The sequence below is a fragment of the Salvelinus fontinalis genome, chromosome 7 (genome assembly GCF_029448725.1).
Source record: "Salvelinus fontinalis isolate EN_2023a chromosome 7, ASM2944872v1, whole genome shotgun sequence".
Lineage (NCBI taxonomy): Eukaryota > Metazoa > Chordata > Actinopteri > Salmoniformes > Salmonidae > Salvelinus > Salvelinus fontinalis.
Window position 1 is genome coordinate 67,295,058 of NC_074671.1, and position 22,350 is coordinate 67,317,407.

Sequence of the window (22,350 nt, forward strand, 5' to 3'; positions counted from 1 at the left end):
TACAATACTACTATAGAATACTACTATACAGCACAATACTACTATACAATACTACTATACAGCACAATACTACTATACAACACAATACTACTATACAACACAATACTACTATACAACACAATACTACTACTATACAACACAATCAATACTTCTGTGTGAATGTTGTTTGTTTAGGAGTGAGTGATTGGTAGGCTTGGGCGGTATTCCGTATGTACCGGGGGGGTTTAGGAGTGAGTGATTGGTAGGTTTGGGCGGTATACCGTATGTACCGGGGGGGTTTAGGAGTGAGTGATTGGTAGGCTTGGGCGGTATACCGTATGTACCGGGGGGGTTTAGGAGTGAGTGATTGGTAGGCTTGGGCGGTATACCGTATGTACCGGGGGGGGTTTAGGAGTGAGTGATTGGTAGGCTTGGGCGGTATACCGTATGTACCGGGGGGGGGATTTAGGAGTGAGTGATTGGTAGGCTTGGGCGGTATACCGTATGAACCGGGGGGGTTTAGGAGTGAGTGATTGGTAGGCTTGGGCGGTATGCAGTATGTACCGGGGGGGTTTAGGAGTGAGTGATTGGTAGGCTTGGGCGGTATACCGTATGTACCGGGGGGGTTTAGGAGTGCGTGATTGGTAGGCTTGGGCGGTATACCGTATGTACCGGGGGGGGTTTAGGAGTGAGTGATTGGTAGGCTTGGGCGGTATACCGTATGTACCGGGGGGGGTTTAGGAGTGAGTGATTGGTAGGCTTGGGCGGTATTCCGTATGTACCGGGGGGGTTTAGGAGTGAGTGATTGGTAGGCTTGGGCGGTATTCCGTATGTACCGGGGGGGTTTAGGAGTGAGTGATTGGTAGGCTTGGGCGGTATTCCGTATGTACCGGGGGGGTTTAGGAGTGAGTGATTGGTAGGCTTGGGCGGTATACCGTATGTACCGGGGGGGTTTAGGAGTGAGTGATTGGTAGGCTTGGGCGGTATACCGTATGTACCGGGGGGGGTTTAGGAGTGAGTGATTGGTAGGCTTGGGCGGTATTCCGTATGTACCGGGGGGGGTTTAGGAGTGAGTGATTGGTAGGCTTGGGCGGTATTCCGTATGTACCGGGGGGGTTTAGGAGTGAGTGATTGGTAGGCTTGGGTGGTATTCCGTATGTACCGGGGGGGTTTAGGAGTGAGTGATTGGTAGGCTTGGGCGGTATTCCGTATGTACCGGGGGGGGTTTAGGAGTGAGTGATTGGTAGGCTTGGGCGGTATTCCGTATGTACCGGGGGGGGTTTAGGAGTGAGTGATTGGTAGGCTTGGGCGGTATTCCGTATGTACCGGGGGGGTTTAGGAGTGAGTGATTGGTAGGCTTGGGCGGTATTCCGTATGTACCGGGGGGGGGGTAAGGAAACCAGTTGAAACGTATTTATTTTGTAGATGTTTATTAAAACGTGAATATTTAGTAATCTACTTCTTGAGGTAAAGGAACTACAGTTAACCCGTTCAATAACGTTAGGCGATTTAAAAAATACATTTTACGTTCTTCATTTCACCTGTCACGTCACGTTTCGTTATGACTCTTACCGGTAAGTGTTTTTGTTTTTAAAAAGCACACAACGACGGAGACCGGTGTCTTGTGAGTCTGTCACCGTTGTTATTGAACGTGTCAGGTTCTCTCATTTACACGATGGAATTTCCAACTAAATGTTTTATCAGCTAGATATCTTACCACTATTAAAGGGAACGGTTTAAAATGGGTTGAATTTAGTAGCTAGTTAGCTATCTCGCTAAGTGTTTAGCTTCCTCCTAAATGGGATTTTACATGTACTTGTTAGCATTGCTAACCGTCACATGACAGAAACTCAGTGGGGTTTGAAAATGGCGCCCCTTGTGTTTAGTGCTGGTATTACCGGATATCCCGGTATGGTACAAGGTCAGTATGACAGTCTGGATACCGCCCCAAGCCTAGTGAATGGTGATGTGTTGTCCTGAGTACGGTGTGTCCCCTGTCTCTCTGCTCTAGTCTAGTGAATGGTGATGTGTTGTCCTGAGTACGGTGTGTCCCCTGTCTCTCTGCTCTAGTCTAGTGAATGGTGTTGTCCTGAGTACGATGTGTCCCCTGTCTCTCTGCTCTAGTGTAGTGAATGGTGTTGTCCTGAGTACGATGTGTCCCCTGTCTCTCTGCTCTAGTCTAGTGAATGGTGTTGTCCTGAGTACGGTGTGTCCCCTGTCTCTCTGCTCTAGTCTAGTGAATGGTGTTGTCCTGAGTACGGTGTGTCCCCTGTCTCTCTGCTCTAGGCTAGTGAATGGTGTTGTCCTGAGTACGGTATGTCCCCTGTGTCTCTGCTCTAGTCTAGTGAATGGTGTTGTCCTGAGTACGGTGTGTCCCCTGTCTCTCTGCTCTAGTCTAGTGAATGGTGTTGTCCTGAGTACGGTGTGTCCCCTGTCTCTCTGCTCTAGTCTAGTGAATGGTGTTGTCCTGAGTACGGTGTGTCCCCTGGTGTGTCCCCTGTCTCTCTGCTCTAGTCTAGTGAATGGTGATGTGTTGTCCTGAGTACGGTGTGTCCCCTGTCTCTCTGCTCTAGTCTAGTGAATGGTGTTGTCCTGAGTACGGTGTGTCCCCTGTCTCTCTGCTCTAGTCTAGTGAATGGTGTTGAGTTGTCCTGAGTACGATGTGTCCCCTGTCTCTCTGCTCTAGTCTAGTGAATGGTGTTGTCCTGAGTACGGTGTGTCCCCTGTCTCTCTGCTCTAGTCTAGTGAATGGTGTTGTCCTGAGTACGGTATGTCCCCTGTCTCTCTGCTCTAGTCTAGTGAATGGTGTTGTCCTGAGTACGGTATGTGTCTGTCCCCTACAAAGTGACAGGTGTGTCCCCTGTCTCTCTGCTCTAGTCTAGTGAATGGTGTTGTCCTGAGTACGATGTGTCCCCTGTCTCTCTGCTCTAGTCTAGTGAATGGTGTTGTCCTGAATACGGTGTGTCCCCTGTCTCTCTGCTCTAGTCTAGTGAATGGTGATGTGTTGTCCTGAGTACGGTGTGTCCCCTGTCTCTCTGCTCTAGTCTAGTGAATGGTGTTGTCCTGAGTACGATGTGTCCCCTGTCTCTCTGCTCTAGTCTAGTGAATGGTGTTGAGTTGTCCTGAGTACGGTGTGTCCCCTGTCTCTCTGCTCTAGTCTAGTGAATGGTGTTGTCCTGAGTACGGTGTGGCCCCTGTCTCTCTGCTCTAGGCTAGTGAATGGTGTTGTCCTGAGTACGGTGTGTCCCCTGTCTCTCTGCTCTAGGCTAGTGAATGGTGTTGTCCTGAGTACGGTGTGTCCCCTGTCTCTCTGCTCTAGTCTAGTGAATGGTGTTGTCCTGAGTACGGTATGTGTCTGTCCCCTACAAAGTGACAGGTGTGTCCCCTGTCTCTCTGCTCTAGTCTAGTGAATGGTGTTGTCCTGAGTACGGTGTGTCCCCTGTCTCTCTGCTCTAGGCTAGTGAATGGTGTTGTCCTGAGTACGATGTGTCCCCTGTCTCTCTGCTCTAGTCTAGTGAATGGTGATGTGTTGTCCTGAGTACGGTGTGTCCCCTGTCTCTCTGCTCTAGTCTAGTGAATGGTGTTGTCCTGAGTACGATGTGTCCCCTGTCTCTCTGCTCTAGTCTAGTGAATGGTGTTGAGTTGTCCTGAGTACGGTGTGTCCCCTGTCTCTCTGCTCTAGTCTAGTGAATGGTGTTGTCCTGAGTACGGTGTGGCCCCTGTCTCTCTGCTCTAGGCTAGTGAATGGTGTTGTCCTGAGTACGGTGTGTCCCCTGTCTCTCTGCTCTAGGCTAGTGAATGGTGTTGTCCTGAGTACGGTATGTCCCCTGTCTCTCTGCTCTAGTCTAGTGAATGGTGTTGTCCTGAGTACGATGTGTCCCCTGTCTCTCTGCTCTAGTCTAGTGAATGGTGTTGTCCTGAGTACGATGTGTCCCCTGTCTCTCTGCTCTAGTCTAGTGAATGGTGTTGTCCTGAGTACGGTGTGTCCCCTGTCTCTCTGCTCTAGTCTAGTGAATGGTGTTGAGTTGTCCTGAGTACGGTGTGTCCCCTGTCTCTCTGCTCTAGTCTAGTGAATGGTGTTGTCCTGAGTACGGTGTGTCCCCTGTCTCTCTGCTCTAGTCTAGTGAATGGTGTTGTCCTGAGTACGATGTGTCCCCTGTCTCTCTGCTCTAGGCTAGTGAATGGTGTTGTCCTGAGTACGGTGTGTCCCCTGTCTCTCTGCTCTAGTCTAGTGAATGGTGTTGAGTTGTCCTGAGTACGGTGTGTCCCCTGTCTCTCTGCTCTAGTCTAGTGAATGGTGTTGAGTTGTCCTGAGTACGGTGTGTCCCCTGTCTCTCTGCTCTAGGCTAGTGAATGGTGTTGTCCTGAGTACGGTGTGTCCCCTGTCTCTCTGCTCTAGTCTAGTGAATGGTGATGTCCTGAGTACGGTGTGTGTCTGTCCCCTACAAAGTGACAGGTGTGTCCCATGTCTCTCTGTAGAGTTCCTGAGGGCCACAGTCAGGAGGTACTGTTCACAGATGTCCACTTCAGACCAGGACAGATACGACGACACTTCATCACGGTTCCAAAGGGAGCCTCCTGGGCAGGTACGTACGTGTGTGTGTGAGAGAGGGAGTTGATGGGTGTGTGTGTGTGTGGGTGGGTGAGAGAGGGAGGTGATGTGTGTGGGTGGGTGGGTGGGTGGGTGGGTGGGTGAGAGAGGGATGTGATGTGTGGGTGGGCAGGTACGTACGTGTGTGTGTGGGTGGGTGAGAGAGGGCGGTGATGGGTAATATTCTCTGTATCGCAAAAGAAAAATTTGTCAAATGTATCTCGCCTCTTTTGCCCCCCCCCACACATCTCTCTCCCCCATCTCCATCTCTCTCTTCTCCATCTCTCTCTCCTCCATCTCTCTCTCCCCCATCTCCATCTCTCTCTCCCCCATCTCCATCTCTCTCTCCTCCATCTCTCTCTCCTCCATCTCTCTCTCCCCCATCTCCATCTCTCTCTCCCCCATCTCCATCTCTCTCTCCCCCATCTCCATCTCTCTCTCCCCCATCTCCATTTCTCTCTCCCCCATCTCCATCTCTCTCTCCCCCCTCTCCATCTCTCTCTCCCCCATCTCCATCTCTCTCTCCCCCCTCTCCATCTCTCTCTCCCCCCTCTCCATCTCTCTCTCCCCCCTCTCCATCTCTCTCTCCCCCCTCTCCATCTCTCTCTCCCCCCTCTCCATCTCTCTCTCCCCCATCTCTCTCCCCCCTCTCCATCTCTCTCTCCCCCATCTCTCTCCCCCCTCTCCATCTCTCTCTCCCCCATCTCTCTCTCCCCCTCTCCATCTCTCTCTCCCCCATCTCTCTCCCCCCTCTCCATCTCTCTCTCCCCCATCTCCATCTCTCTCTCCCCCATCTCCATCTCTCTCTCCCCCATCTCCATCTCTCTCTCCCCCTCTCTCTCCCCCATCTCCATCTCTCTCTCCCCCTCTCTCTCCCCCATCTCCATCTCTCTCTCCCCCATATCTCCATCTCTCTCTCCCCCATCTCCATCTCTCTCTCCCCCATCTCCATCTCTCTCTCCCCCATCTCCATCTCTCTCTCCCCCATCTCCATCTCTCTCTCCCCCATCTCCATCTCTCTCTCTCCCCATCTCCATCTCTCTCTCTCCCCATCTCCATCTCTCTCTCCCCCATCTCCATCTCTCTCTCCCCCATCTCCATCTCTCTCTCCCCCATCTCCATCTCTCTCTCCCCCATCTCCATCTCTCTCTCCCCCATCTCCATCTCTCTCTCCCCCATCTCCATCTCTCTCTCCCCCATCTCCATCTCTCTCTCCCCCTCTCTCTCCCCCATCTCCATCTCTCTCTCCCCCATCTCCATCTCTCTCTCCCCCATCTCCATCTCTCTCTCCCCCATCTCCATCTCTCTCTCCCCCATCTCCATCTCTCTCTCCCCCATCTCCATCTCTCTCTCCCCCATCTCCATCTCTCTCTCCCCCATCTCCATCTCTCTCTCCCCCATCTCCATCTCTCTCTCCCCCATCTCCATCTCTCTCTCCCCCATCTCCATCTCTCTCTCCCCCATCTCCATCTCTCTCTCCCCCATCTCCATCTCTCTCTCCCCCATCTCCATCTCTCTCTCCCCCCTCTCCATCTCTCTCTCCCCCCTCTCCATCTCTCTCTCCCCCCTCTCCATCTCTCTCTCCCCCCTCTCCATCTCTCTCTCCCCCATCTCCATCTCTCTCTCCCCCATCTCCATCTCTCTCTCCCCCATCTCCATCTCTCTCTCCCCCATCTCCATCTCTCTCTCCCCCATCTCCATCTCTCTCTCCCCCATCTCCATCTCTCTCTCCCCCATCTCTCTCCCCCATCTCCATCTCTCTCTCCTCCATCTCCATCTCTCTCTCCTCCATCTCCATCTCTCTCTCCTCCATCTCCATCTCTCTCCTCCCCCCCACCCTACCTCCAGAGATAACATTGACGTCTCAGAGCGGGGACGTGTCCTCTAAGTTTGTCCTCCATGCAGTCCACCTGGTGAAGCAGAGAGCTTACAGAGCCAACGAGTTCTACAAGTTCTCGTCTCTGCTGGAGAGGAGCTCCCTGACTGAGGCCTTCCCTGTCCTGGTACTGACTCAATCAATCAATCAATCAGTCAATCAATCAATCAACCAATCACAGTGAAGCCTTCCCTGTCCTGGTACTGACTCAATCAATCAATCAGTCAATCAATCAATCAATCAACCAATCACAGTGAAGCCTTCCCTGTCCTGGTACTGACTCTCAACCAATCAATCAGTCAATCAATCAATCAATCAACCAATCACAGTGAAGTCTTCCCTGTCCTGGTACTGACTCTCAATCAATCAACCAATCACAGTGAAGTCTTCCCTGTCCTGGTACTGACTCTCAATCAATCAACCAATCACAGTGAAGCCTTCCCTGTCCTGGTACTGACTCAATCAATCAATCAACCAATCACAGTATAGATTTGATAAGAAATGCAGTCAACAATATGTGTGTAAACAGTAGGGCTGTCCCCGACAAAAATAATTATGTTTTGGTCGACCGAGAGTCGTCTGTTCTTTCGACCAATCGATTGGTAGAAATGTTAAAACGTGTCTGATGCTTTAAGCACTGCCATTAAAAATGAAGACACACAAATGACTAAAGAGGGAGCCAGAGATCAATATAGGAGAAAATAACCTGTTCCCGCCCCTCCTCCTCCCGCTGCCGTTACGCCCCCGAAGTTACCGTTACGCTCCCCGAAGTTACCGCTACGCTCCCCGAAGTTACCGCTACGCTCCCCGAAGTTACCGCTACGCTCCCGAAGTTACCGCTACGCTCCCGAAGTTACCGCTACGCTCCCGAAGTTACCGCTACGCTCCCGAAGTTACCGCTACGCTCCCGAAGTTACCGCTACGCTCCCGAAGTTACCGCTACGCTCCCGAAGTTACCGCTACGCTCCCCGAAGTTACCGGCACGCCCCCCGAAGTTACCGCTACGCCCCCCGAAGGTACCGCTACGCTCCCCGAAGTTACCGCTACGCTCCCCGAAGTTACCGCTACGCTCCCCGAAGTTACCGCTACGCTCCCCGAAGTTACCGCTACGCTCCCCGAAGTTACCGCTACGCTCCCCGAAGTTACCGGCACGCTCCCGAAGTTACCGCTACGCTCCCCGAAGTTACCGTTACGCTCCCCGAAGTTACCGCTACGCTCCCCGAAGTTACCGCTACGCTCCCCGAAGTTACCGCTACGCTCCCCGAAGTTACCGCTACGCTCCCGAAGTTACCGCTACGCTCCCCGAAGTTACCGCTACGCTCCCCGAAGTTACCGCTACGCTCCCCGAAGTTACCGCTACGCTCCCCGAAGTTTCCGGTACGCTCCCCGAAGTTTCCGGTACGCTCCCCGAAGTTACCGGTAACGGGCTACACCAGCGGTCGGCAGCCTTCTCCATGTGGAGGGCCAAGTTATCCTACCGTTTCTACTGATCTGATATGATTTTCATATGCATATCTTAGTGTAACAGTTTAATTTTAATTTATAATATGGTCTTTATATCTCAAAATCAATGTCATGTGGTTCATCAAAATTATATCTAAATGAAAATGATACAAACCTGAAAAGTAACTTCTATTCCCATCACCAACTACGTAAAAACAGACTACAGGAAACCAACAAATTAAAACATTGCAGGCCACAGGTAGAAAATAACCTGATTAAAAATAACTATCCTATAAATCACATTGTCTACGGGTGGCCTGTCTACAACGAACTGGAAACATTGTATCAACTACTAACCTGATAAAAATAACTATCCTATAAATCACATTGTCTACGGGTGGCCTGTCTACAACGAACTGGAAACATTGTATCAACTACTAACCTGATTAAAAATAACTATCCTATAAATCACATTGTCTACGGATGGCCTGTCTGCAACGAACTGGAAACATTGTATCAACTACTAACCTGATAAAAAGAACTATCCTATAAATCACATTGTCTACGGATGGCCTGTCTACAACGAACTGGAAACATTGTATCAACTACTAACTTAGTCCGGTCCAAAGCTCACGCTAGCAAACCTGTAAATATTCTGGGCCCTCAGTTTCCTGCACCATTAAGCTCAGGACAGACAGACAGCTGGAGGCCTTTTGGGCCATTGAGCTCCAGACAGACAGACAGCTGTAGGCTATTTGGGCCATTGAGCTCCAGACAGACAGCTGTAGGCTATTTGGGCCATTGAGCTCCGGACAGACAGACAGCTGGAGGCTATTTGGGCCATTGAGCTCCGGACAGACAGACAGCTGTAGGCTATTTGGGCCATTGAGCTCCAGACAGACAGACAGACAGACAGCTGTAGGCCTTTTGGGCCATTGAGCTCCAGACAGACAGACAGACAGACAGCTGGAGGCCTTTTGGGCCATTGAGCTCCAGACAGACAGACAGACAGACAGACAGCTGGAGGCCTTTTGGGCCATTGAGCTCCGGACAGACAGACAGCTGGAGGCTATTTGGGCCATTGAGCTCCAGACAGACAGACAGCTGGAGGCTATTTGGGCCATTGAGCTCCAGACAGACAGACAGCTGGAGGCCTTTTGGGCCATTGAGCTCCAGACAGACAGCTGTAGGCTTTTTGGGCCATTGAGCTCCAGACAGACAGACAGCTGGAGGCTATTTGGGCCATTGAGCTCCAGACAGACAGACAGCTGTAGGCTATTTGGGCCATTGAGCTCCGGACAGACAGACAGCTGTAGGCTATTTGGGCCATTGAGCTCCGGACAGACAGACAGCTGTAGGCTATTTGGGCCATTGAGCTCCGGACAGACAGACAGCTGTAGGCTATTTGGGCCATTAAGCTCCGGACAGACAGACAGCTGTAGGCTATTTGGGCCATTGAGCTCCGGACAGACAGACAGCTGTAGGCTATTTGGGCCATTGAGCTCCAGACAGACAGACAGCTGGAGGCTATTTGGGCCATTGAGCTCCAGACAGACAGACAGCTGGAGGCTATTTGGGCCATTGAGCTCCAGACAGACAGACAGCTGGAGGCTATTTGGGCCATTGAGCTCCAGACAGACAGACAGCTGGAGGCCTTTTGGGCCATTGAGCTCCAGACAGACAGCTGTAGGCTTTTTGGGCCATTGAGCTCTGGACAGACAGACAGCTGTAGGCTATTTGGGCCATTGAGCTCCGGACAGACAGACAGCTGGAGGCCTTTTGGGCCATTGAGCTCCAGACAGACAGCTGTAGGCTTTTTGGGCCATTGAGCTCCAGACAGACAGACAGCTGGAGAATATTTGGGCCATTGAGCTCCAGACAGACAGACAGCTGGAGGCCTTTTGGGCCATTGAGCTCCGGACAGACAGACAGCTGGAGGCTATTTGGGCCATTGAGCTCCAGACAGACAGACAGCTGGAGAATATTTGGGCCATTGAGCTCCAGACAGACAGACAGCTGGAGGCCTTTTGGGCCATTGAGCTCCAGACAGACAGCTGTAGGCTTTTTGGGCCATTGAGCTCCAGACAGACAGACAGCTGTAGGCTATTTGGGCCATTGAGCTCCGGACAGACAGACAGCTGGAGGCTATTTGGGCCATTGAGCTCCAGACAGACAGACAGCTGTAGGCTATTTGGGCCATTGAGCTCCGGACAGACAGACGGCTGTAGGCTATTTGGGCCATTGAGCTCCGGACAGACAGACAGCTGTAGGCTATTTAGGCCATTGAGCTCCGGACAGACAGACAGCTGTAGGCTATTTGGGCCATTGAGCTCCGGACAGACAGACAGCTGTAGGCTATTTGGGCCATTGAGCTCCGGACAGACAGACAGCTGGAGGCTATTTGGGCCATTGAGCTCCGGACAGACAGACAGCTGTAGGCTATTTGGGCCATTGAGCTCCGGACAGACAGACAGCTGTAGGCTATTTGGGCCATTGAGCTCCGGACAGACAGACAGCTGGAGGCCTTTTGGGCCATTGAGCTCCGGACAGACAGACAGCTGTAGGCTATTCGGGCCATTGAGCTCCGGACAGACAGCTGTAGGCTATTTGGGCCATTGAGCTCCGGACAGACAGACAGCTGTAGGCTATTTGGGCCATTGAGCTCCGGAGAGACAGACAGCTGTAGGCTATTTGGGCCATTGAGCTCCGGACAGACAGACAGCTGGAGGCCTTTTGGGCCATTGAGCTCCAGACAGACAGCTGTAGGCTATTTGGGCCATTGAGCTCCGGACAGACAGCTGTAGGCTATTTGGGCCATTGAGCTCCGGACAGACAGACAGCTGTAGGCTATTTGGGCCATTGAGCTCTGGACAGACAGACAGCTGTAGGCTATTTGGGCCATTGAGCTCCAGACAGACAGACAGCTGTAGGCTATTTGGGCCATTGAGCTCTGGACAGACACAGCTGTAGGCTATTTGGGCCATTGAGCTCTGGACAGACAGACATCTGTAGGCTATTTGGGCCATTGAGCTCTGGACAGACAGACAGCTGTAGGCTATTTGGGCCATTGAGCTCCGGACAGACAGACAGCTGTAGGCTATTTGGGCCATTGAGCTCCGGACAGACAGACAGCTGTAGGCCTTTTGGGCCATTGAGCTCCAGACAGACAGCTGTAGGCTATTTTTGGCCATTGAGCTCCAGACAGACAGCTGTAGGCTATTCGGGCCATTGAGCTCCGGACAGACAGCTGTAGGCTATTTGGGCCATTGAGCTCCGGACAGACAGACAGCTGTAGGCTATTTGGGCCATTGAGCTCCGGACAGACAGACAGCTGGAGGCCTTTTGGGCCATTGAGCTCCAGACAGACAGCTGTAGGCTATTTGGGCCATTGAGCTCCGGACAGACAGCTGGAGGCTATTTGGGCCATTGAGCTCCAGACAGACAGACAGCTGTAGGCTATTTGGGCCATTGAGCTCCGGACAGACAGACAGCTGTAGGCTATTTGGGCCATTGAGCTCCGGACAGACAGACAGCTGGAGGCTATTTGGGCCATTGAGCTCCGGACAGACAGACAGCTGGAGGCTATTTGGGCCATTGAGCTCCGGACAGACAGACAGCTGTAGGCTATTTGGGCCATTGAGCTCCGGACAGACAGACAGCTGGAGGCCTTTTGGGCCATTGAGCTCCGGACAGACAGACAGCTGTAGGCTATTTGGGCCATTGAGCTCCGGACAGACAGCTGTAGGCTATTTGGGCCATTGAGCTCCGGACAGACAGACAGCTGTAGGCTATTTGGGCCATTGAGCTCCGGACAGACAGACAGCTGTAGGCTATTTGGGCCATTGAGCTCCGGACAGACAGACAGCTGGAGGCCTTTTGGGCCATTGAGCTCCAGACAGACAGCTGTAGGCTATTTGGGCCATTGAGCTCCGGACAGACAGCTGTAGGCTATTTGGGCCATTGAGCTCCGGACAGACAGACAGCTGGAGGCTATTTGGGCCATTGAGCTCCGGACAGACAGACAGCTGTAGGCTATTTGGGCCATTGAGCTCCAGACAGACAGACAGACAGACAGCTGTAGGCCTTTTGGGCCATTGAGCTCCAGACAGACAGACAGACAGACAGCTGGAGGCCTTTTGGGCCATTGAGCTCCAGACAGACAGACAGACAGACAGACAGCTGGAGGCCTTTTGGGCCATTGAGCTCCGGACAGACAGACAGCTGGAGGCTATTTGGGCCATTGAGCTCCAGACAGACAGACAGCTGGAGGCTATTTGGGCCATTGAGCTCCAGACAGACAGACAGCTGGAGGCCTTTTGGGCCATTGAGCTCCAGACAGACAGCTGTAGGCTTTTTGGGCCATTGAGCTCCAGACAGACAGACAGCTGGAGGCTATTTGGGCCATTGAGCTCCAGACAGACAGACAGCTGTAGGCTATTTGGGCCATTGAGCTGCGGACAGACAGACAGCTGTAGGCTATTTGGGCCATTGAGCTCCGGACAGACAGACAGCTGTAGGCTATTTGGGCCATTGAGCTCCGGACAGACAGACAGCTGTAGGCTATTTGGGCCATTAAGCTCCGGACAGACAGACAGCTGTAGGCTATTTGGGCCATTGAGCTCCGGACAGACAGACAGCTGTAGGCTATTTGGGCCATTGAGCTCCAGACAGACAGACAGCTGGAGGCTATTTGGGCCATTGAGCTCCAGACAGACAGACAGCTGGAGGCTATTTGGGCCATTGAGCTCCAGACAGACAGACAGCTGGAGGCTATTTGGGCCATTGAGCTCCAGACAGACAGACAGCTGGAGGCCTTTTGGGCCATTGAGCTCCAGACAGACAGCTGTAGGCTTTTTGGGCCATTGAGCTCCAGACAGACAGACAGCTGTAGGCTATTTGGGCCATTGAGCTCCGGACAGACAGACAGCTGGAGGCCTTTTGGGCCATTGAGCTCCAGACAGACAGCTGTAGGCTTTTTGGGCCATTGAGCTCCAGACAGACAGACAGCTGTAGGCTATTTGGGCCACTGAGCTCCGGACAGACAGACAGCTGGAGGCTATTTGGGCCATTGAGCTCCGGACAGACAGACAGCTGGAGGCTTTTTGGGCCATTGAGCTCCGGACAGACAGACAGCTGGAGGCTATTTGGGCCATTGAGCTCCAGACAGACAGACAGCTGGAGAATATTTGGGCCATTGAGCTCCAGACAGACAGACAGCTGGAGGCCTTTTGGGCCATTGAGCTCCAGACAGACAGCTGTAGGCTTTTTGGGCCATTGAGCTCCAGACAGACAGACAGCTGTAGGCTATTTGGGCCATTGAGCTCCGGACAGACAGACAGCTGGAGGCTATTTGGGCCATTGAGCTCCAGACAGACAGACAGCTGTAGGCTATTTGGGCCATTGAGCTCCGGACAGACAGACGGCTGTAGGCTATTTGGGCCATTGAGCTCCGGACAGACAGACAGCTGTAGGCTATTTGGGCCATTGAGCTCCGGACAGACAGACAGCTGTAGGCTATTTGGGCCATTGAGCTCCGGACAGACAGACAGCTGTAGGCTATTTGGGCCATTGAGCTCCGGACAGACAGACAGCTGTAGGCTATTTGGGCCATTGAGCTCCGGACAGACAGACAGCTGGAGGCCTTTTGGGCCATTGAGCTCCAGACAGACAGCTGTAGGCTATTTGGGCCATTGAGCTCCGGACAGACAGCTGGAGGCTATTTGGGCCATTGAGCTCCAGACAGACAGACAGCTGTAGGCTATTTGGGCCATTGAGCTCCGGACAGACAGACAGCTGTAGGCTATTTGGGCCATTGAGCTCCGGACAGACAGACAGCTGGAGGCTATTTGGGCCATTGAGCTCCGGACAGACAGACAGCTGGAGGCTATTTGGGCCATTGAGCTCCGGACAGACAGACAGCTGTAGGCTATTTGGGCCATTGAGCTCCGGACAGACAGACAGCTGTAGGCTATTTGGGCCATTGAGCTCCGGACAGACAGACAGCTGGAGGCCTTTTGGGCCATTGAGCTCCGGACAGACAGACAGCTGTAGGCTATTTGGGCCATTGAGCTCCGGACAGACAGCTGTAGGCTATTTGGGCCATTGAGCTCCGGACAGACAGACAGCTGTAGGCTATTTGGGCCATTGAGCTCCGGACAGACAGACAGCTGTAGGCTATTTGGGCCATTGAGCTCCGGACAGACAGACAGCTGGAGGCCTTTTGGGCCATTGAGCTCCAGACAGACAGCTGTAGGCTATTTGGGCCATTGAGCTCCGGACAGACAGCTGTAGGCTATTTGGGCCATTGAGCTCCGGACAGACAGACAGCTGGAGGCTATTTGGGCCATTGAGCTCCGGACAGACAGACAGCTGTAGGCTATTTGGGCCATTGAGCTCCAGACAGACAGACAGACAGACAGACAGCTGTAGGCCTTTTGGGCCATTGAGCTCCAGACAGACAGACAGACAGACAGCTGGAGGCCTTTTGGGCCATTGAGCTCCAGACAGACAGACAGACAGACAGACAGCTGGAGGCTATTTGGGCCATTGAGCTCCAGACAGACAGACAGCTGGAGGCTATTTGGGCCATTGAGCTCCAGACAGACAGACAGCTGGAGGCCTTTTGGGCCATTGAGCTCCAGACAGACAGCTGTAGGCTTTTTGGGCCATTGAGCTCCAGACAGACAGACAGCTGGAGGCTATTTGGGCCATTGAGCTCCAGACAGACAGACAGCTGTAGGCTATTTGGGCCATTGAGCTCCGGACAGACAGACAGCTGTAGGCTATTTGGGCCATTGAGCTCCGGACAGACAGACAGCTGTAGGCTATTTGGGCCATTGAGCTCCGGACAGACAGACAGCTGTAGGCTATTTGGGCCATTAAGCTCCGGACAGACAGACAGCTGTAGGCTATTTGGGCCATTGAGCTCCGGACAGACAGACAGCTGTAGGCTATTTGGGCCATTGAGCTCCAGACAGACAGACAGCTGGAGGCTATTTGGGCCATTGAGCTCCAGACAGACAGACAGCTGGAGGCTATTTGGGCCATTGAGCTCCAGACAGACAGACAGCTGGAGGCTATTTGGGCCATTGAGCTCCAGACAGACAGACAGCTGGAGGCCTTTTGGGCCATTGAGCTCCAGACAGACAGCTGTAGGCTTTTTGGGCCATTGAGCTCCAGACAGACAGACAGCTGTAGGCTATTTGGGCCATTGAGCTCCGGACAGACAGACAGCTGGAGGCCTTTTGGGCCATTGAGCTCCAGACAGACAGCTGTAGGCTTTTTGGGCCATTGAGCTCCAGACAGACAGACAGCTGTAGGCTATTTGGGCCACTGAGCTCCGGACAGACAGACAGCTGGAGGCTATTTGGGCCATTGAGCTCCGGACAGACAGACAGCTGGAGGCTTTTTGGGCCATTGAGCTCCGGACAGACAGACAGCTGGAGGCTATTTGGGCCATTGAGCTCCAGACAGACAGACAGCTGGAGAATATTTGGGCCATTGAGCTCCAGACAGACAGACAGCTGGAGGCCTTTTGGGCCATTGAGCTCCAGACAGACAGCTGTAGGCTTTTTGGGCCATTGAGCTCCAGACAGACAGACAGCTGTAGGCTATTTGGGCCATTGAGCTCCGGACAGACAGACAGCTGGAGGCTATTTGGGCCATTGAGCTCCAGACAGACAGACAGCTGTAGGCTATTTGGGCCATTGAGCTCCGGACAGACAGACGGCTGTAGGCTATTTGGGCCATTGAGCTCCGGACAGACAGACAGCTGTAGGCTATTTAGGCCATTGAGCTCCGGACAGACAGACAGCTGTAGGCTATTTGGGCCATTGAGCTCCGGACAGACAGACAGCTGTAGGCTATTTGGGCCATTGAGCTCCGGACAGACAGACAGCTGGAGGCTATTTGGGCCATTGAGCTCCGGACAGACAGACAGCTGTAGGCTATTTGGGCCATTGAGCTCCGGACAGACAGACAGCTGTAGGCTATTTGGGCCATTGAGCTCCGGACAGACAGACAGCTGGAGGCCTTTTGGGCCATTGAGCTCCGGACAGACAGACAGCTGTAGGCTATTCGGGCCATTGAGCTCCGGACAGACAGCTGTAGGCTATTTGGGCCATTGAGCTCCGGACAGACAGACAGCTGTAGGCTATTTGGGCCATTGAGCTCCGGACAGACAGACAGCTGTAGGCTATTTGGGCCATTGAGCTCCGGACAGACAGACAGCTGGAGGCCTTTTGGGCCATTGAGCTCCAGACAGACAGCTGTAGGCTATTTGGGCCATTGAGCTCCGGACAGACAGCTGGAGGCTATTTGGGCCATTGAGCTCCAGACAGACAGACAGCTGTAGGCTATTTGGGCCATTGAGCTCCGGACAGACAGACAGCTGTAGGCTATTTGGGCCATTGAGCTCCGGACAGACAGACAGCTGGAGGCTATTTGGGCCATTGAGCTCCGGACAGACAGACAGCTGGAGGCTATTTGGGCCATTGAGCTCCGGACAGACAGACAGCTGGAGGCCTTTTGGGCCATTGAGCTCCGGACAGACAGACAGCTGTAGGCTATTTGGGCCATTGAGCTCCGGACAGACAGCTGTAGGCTATTTGGGCCATTGAGCTCCGGACAGACAGACAGCTGTAGGCTATTTGGGCCATTGAGCTCCGGACAGACAGACAGCTGTAGGCTATTTGGGCCATTGAGCTCCGGACAGACAGACAGCTGTAGGCTATTTGGGCCATTGAGCTCCGGACAGACAGACAGCTGTAGGCTATTTAGGCCATTGAGCTCCGGACAGACAGACAGCTGTAGGCTATTTGGGCCATTGAGCTCCGGACAGACAGACAGCTGGAGGCTATTTGGGCCATTGAGCTCCGGACAGACAGACAGCTGTAGGCTATTTGGGCCATTGAGCTCCGGACAGACAGACAGCTGTAGGCTATTTGGGCCATTGAGCTCCGGACAGACAGACAGCTGGAGGCCTTTTGGGCCATTGAGCTCCGGACAGACAGACAGCTGTAGGCTATTCGGGCCATTGAGCTCCGGACAGACAGCTGTAGGCTATTTGGGCCATTGAGCTCCGGACAGACAGACAGCTGTAGGCTATTTGGGCCATTGAGCTCCGGACAGACACAGCTGTAGGCTATTTGGGCCATTGAGCTCTGGACAGACAGACATCTGTAGGCTATTTGGGCCATTGAGCTCCGGACAGACAGACAGCTGTAGGCTATTTGGGCCATTGAGCTCCGGACAGACAGACAGCTGTAGGCTATTTGGGCCATTGAGCTCCGGACAGACAGACAGCTGTAGGCCTTTTGGGCCATTGAGCTCCAGACAGACAGCTGTAGGCTATTTGGGCCATTGAGCTCCAGACAGACAGCTGTAGGCTATTCGGGCCATTGAGCTCCGGACAGACAGCTGTAGGCTATTTGGGCCATTGAGCTCCGGACAGACAGACAGCTGTAGGCTATTTGGGCCATTGAGCTCCGGACAGACAGACAGCTGTAGGCTATTTGGGCCATTGAGCTCCGGACAGACAGACAGCTGTAGGCTATTTGGGCCATTGAGCTCCGGACAGACAGACAGCTGGAGGCTATTTGGGCCATTGAGCTCCGGACAGACAGACAGCTGTAGGCTATTTGGGCCATTGAGCTCCAGACAGACAGACAGCTGTAGGCTATTTGGGCCATTGAGCTCCGGACAGACAGACGGCTGTAGGCTATTTGGGCCATTGAGCTCCGGACAGACAGACGGCTGTAGGCTATTTAGGCCATTGAGCTCCGGACAGACAGACGGCTGTAGGCTATTTGGGCCATTGAGCTCCGGACAGACAGACAGCTGTAGGCTATTTGGGCCATTGAGCTCCGGACAGACAGACAGCTGGAGGCTATTTGGGCCATTGAGCTCCAGACAGACAGCTGTAGGCTATTTGGGCCATTGAGCTCCGGACAGACAGACAGCTGTAGGCTATTTGGGCCATTGAGCTCCGGACAGACAGACAGCTGGAGGCCTTTTGGGCCATTGAGCTCCGGACAGACAGACAGCTGTAGGCTATTCGGGCCATTGAGCTCCGGACAGACAGCTGTAGGCTATTTGGGCCATTGAGCTCCGGACAGACAGACAGCTGTAGGATTTTTGGGCCATTGAGCTCCGGACAGACAGACAGCTGTAGGCTATTTGGGCCATTGAGCTCCGGACAGACAGACAGCTGGAGGCCTTTTGGGCCATTGAGCTCCAGACAGACAGCTGTAGGCTATTTGGGCCATTGAGCTCCGGACAGACAGCTGGAGGCTATTTGGGCCATTGAGCTCCAGACAGACAGACAGCTGTAGGCTATTTGGGCCATTGAGCTCCGGACAGACAGACAGCTGTAGGCTATTTGGGCCATTGAGCTCCGGACAGACAGACAGCTGGAGGCTATTTGGGCCATTGAGCTCCGGACAGACAGACAGCTGGAGGCTATTTGGGCCATTGAGCTCCGGACAGACAGACAGCTGTAGGCTATTTGGGCCATTGAGCTCCGGACAGACAGACAGCTGTAGGCTATTTGGGCCATTGAGCTCCGGACAGACAGACAGCTGGAGGCCTTTTGGGCCATTGAGCTCCGGACAGACAGACAGCTGTAGGCTATTTGGGCCATTGAGCTCCGGACAGACAGCTGTAGGCTATTTGGGCCATTGAGCTCCGGACAGACAGACAGCTGTAGGCTATTTGGGCCATTGAGCTCCGGACAGACAGACAGCTGTAGGCTGTTTGGGCCATTGAGCTCCGGACAGACAGACAGCTGGAGGCCTTTTGGGCCATTGAGCTCCAGACAGACAGCTGTAGGCTATTTGGGCCATTGAGCTCCGGACAGACAGCTGTAGGCTATTTGGGCCATTGAGCTCCGGACAGACAGACAGCTGGAGGCTATTTGGGCCATTGAGCTCCGGACAGACAGACAGCTGTAGGCTATTTGGGCCATTGAGCTCCAGACAGACAGACAGACAGACAGCTGTAGGCCTTTTGGGCCATTGAGCTCCAGACAGACAGACAGACAGACAGCTGGAGGCCTTTTGGGCCATTGAGCTCCAGACAGACAGACAGACAGACAGACAGCTGGAGGCCTTTTGGGCCATTGAGCTCCGGACAGACAGACAGCTGGAGGCTATTTGGGCCATTGAGCTCCAGACAGACAGACAGCTGGAGGCTATTTGGGCCATTGAGCTCCAGACAGACAGACAGCTGGAGGCCTTTTGGGCCATTGAGCTCCAGACAGACAGCTGTAGGCTTTTTGGGCCATTGAGCTCCAGACAGACAGACAGCTGGAGGCTATTTGGGCCATTGAGCTCCAGACAGACAGACAGCTGTAGGCTATTTGGGCCATTGAGCTCCGGACAGACAGACAGCTGTAGGCTATTTGGGCCATTGAGCTCCGGACAGACAGACAGCTGTAGGCTATTTGGGCCATTGAGCTCCGGACAGACAGACAGCTGTAGGCTATTTGGGCCATTAAGCTCCGGACAGACAGACAGCTGTAGGCTATTTGGGCCATTGAGCTCCGGACAGACAGACAGCTGTAGGCTATTTGGGCCATTGAGCTCCAGACAGACAGACAGCTGGAGGCTATTTGGGCCATTGAGCTCCAGACAGACAGACAGCTGGAGGCTATTTGGGCCATTGAGCTCCAGACAGACAGACAGCTGGAGGCTATTTGGGCCATTGAGCTCCAGACAGACAGACAGCTGGAGGCCTTTTGGGCCATTGAGCTCCAGACAGACAGCTGGAGGCTTTTTGGGCCATTGAGCTCCAGACAGACAGACAGCTGTAGGCTATTTGGGCCATTGAGCTCCGGACAGACAGACAGCTGGAGGCCTTTTGGGCCATTGAGCTCCAGACAGACAGCTGTAGGCTTTTTGGGCCATTGAGCTCCAGACAGACAGACAGCTGTAGGCTATTTGGGCCACTGAGCTCCGGACAGACAGACAGCTGGAGGCTATTTGGGCCATTGAGCTCCGGACAGACAGACAGCTGGAGGCTTTTTGGGCCATTGAGCTCCGGACAGACAGACAGCTGGAGGCTATTTGGGCCATTGAGCTCCAGACAGACAGCTGTAGGCTATTCGGGCCATTGAGCTCCGGACAGACAGCTGTAGGCTATTTGGGCCATTGAGCTCCGGACAGACAGACAGCTGTAGGCTATTTGGGCCATTGAGCTCCGGACAGACAGACAGCTGTAGGCTATTTGGGCCATTGAGCTCCGGACAGACAGACAGCTGTAGGCTATTTGGGCCATTGAGCTCCGGACAGACAGACAGCTGGAGGCTATTTGGGCCATTGAGCTCCGGACAGACAGACAGCTGTAGGCTATTTGGGCCATTGAGCTCCAGACAGACAGACAGCTGTAGGCTATTTGGGCCATTGAGCTCCGGACAGACAGACGGCTGTAGGCTATTTGGGCCATTGAGCTCCGGACAGACAGACGGCTGTAGGCTATTTAGGCCATTGAGCTCCGGACAGACAGACGGCTGTAGGCTATTTGGGCCATTGAGCTCCGGACAGACAGACAGCTGTAGGCTATTTGGGCCATTGAGCTCCGGACAGACAGACAGCTGGAGGCTATTTGGGCCATTGAGCTCCGGACAGACAGACAGCTGTAGGCTATTTGGGCCATTGAGCTCCGGACAGACAGACAGCTGTAGGCTATTTGGGCCATTGAGCTCCGGACAGACAGACAGCTGGAGGCCTTTTGGGCCATTGAGCTCCGGACAGACAGACAGCTGTAGGCTATTCGGGCCATTGAGCTCCGGACAGACAGCTGTAGGCTATTTGGGCCATTGAGCTCCGGACAGACAGACAGCTGTAGGCTATTTGGGCCATTGAGCTCCGGACAGACAGACAGCTGTAGGCTATTTGGGCCATTGAGCTCCGGACAGACAGACAGCTGGAGGCCTTTTGGGCCATTGAGCTCCAGACAGACAGCTGTAGGCTATTTGGGCCATTGAGCTCCGGACAGACAGCTGGAGGCTATTTGGGCCATTGAGCTCCAGACAGACAGACAGCTGTAGGCTATTTGGGCCATTGAGCTCCGGACAGACAGACAGCTGTAGGCTATTTGGGCCATTGAGCTCCGGACAGACAGACAGCTGGAGGCTATTTGGGCCATTGAGCTCCGGACAGACAGACAGCTGGAGGCTATTTGGGCCATTGAGCTCCGGACAGACAGACAGCTGTAGGCTATTTGGGCCATTGAGCTCCGGACAGACAGACAGCTGTAGGCTATTTGGGCCATTGAGCTCCGGACAGACAGACAGCTGGAGGCCTTTTGGGCCATTGAGCTCCGGACAGACAGACAGCTGTAGGCTATTTGGGCCATTGAGCTCCGGACAGACAGCTGTAGGCTATTTGGGCCATTGAGCTCCGGACAGACAGACAGCTGTAGGCTATTTGGGCCATTGAGCTCCGGACAGACAGACAGCTGTAGGCTATTTGGGCCATTGAGCTCCGGACAGACAGACAGCTGGAGGCCTTTTGGGCCATTGAGCTCCAGACAGACAGCTGTAGGCTATTTGGGCCATTGAGCTCCGGACAGACAGCTGTAGGCTATTTGGGCCATTGAGCTCCGGACAGACAGACAGCTGGAGGCTATTTGGGCCATTGAGCTCCGGACAGACAGACAGCTGTAGGCTATTTGGGCCATTGAGCTCCAGACAGACAGACAGACAGACAGCTGTAGGCCTTTTGGGCCATTGAGCTCCAGACAGACAGACAGACAGACAGCTGAAGGCCTTTTGGGCCATTGAGCTCCAGACAGACAGACAGACAGACAGACAGCTGGAGGCCTTTTGGGCCATTGAGCTCCGGACAGACAGACAGCTGGAGGCTATTTGGGCCATTGAGCTCCAGACAGACAGACAGCTGGAGGCTATTTGGGCCATTGAGCTCCAGACAGACAGACAGCTGGAGGCCTTTTGGGCCATTGAGCTCCAGACAGACAGCTGTAGGCTTTTTGGGCCATTGAGCTCCAGACAGACAGACAGCTGGAGGCTATTTGGGCCATTGAGCTCCAGACAGACAGACAGCTGTAGGCTATTTGGGCCATTGAGCTCCGGACAGACAGACAGCTGTAGGCTATTTGGGCCATTGAGCTCCGGACAGACAGACAGCTGTAGGCTATTTGGGCCATTGAGCTCCGGACAGACAGACAGCTGTAGGCTATTTGGGCCATTAAGCTCCGGACAGACAGACAGCTGTAGGCTATTTGGGCCATTGAGCTCCGGACAGACAGACAGCTGTAGGCTATTTGGGCCATTGAGCTCCAGACAGACAGACAGCTGGAGGCTATTTGGGCCATTGAACTCCAGACAGACAGACAGCTGGAGGCTATTTGGGCCATTGAGCTCCAGACAGACAGACAGCTGGAGGCTATTTGGGCCATTGAGCTCCAGACAGACAGACAGCTGGAGGCCTTTTGGGCCATTGAG

The 22,350-nt window shown here is 53.6% G+C and overlaps 1 protein-coding gene across 2 annotated transcripts in view; it reads left to right on the forward strand.

The window, feature by feature from the left end:
• LOC129860016 (tripeptidyl-peptidase 2-like) overlaps positions 1-22,350 on the forward strand; it is a gene marked incomplete at its 5' end in the record, with an annotated part of 89,512 nt that overhangs the window by 31,010 nt on the left and 36,152 nt on the right. For both annotated transcript variants that reach the window (XM_055930331.1, XM_055930332.1), the window contains 2 exon segments: positions 4,459-4,565; positions 6,419-6,573. In XM_055930331.1, the coding sequence (XP_055786306.1) occupies positions 4,459-4,565; positions 6,419-6,573 (262 nt within the window).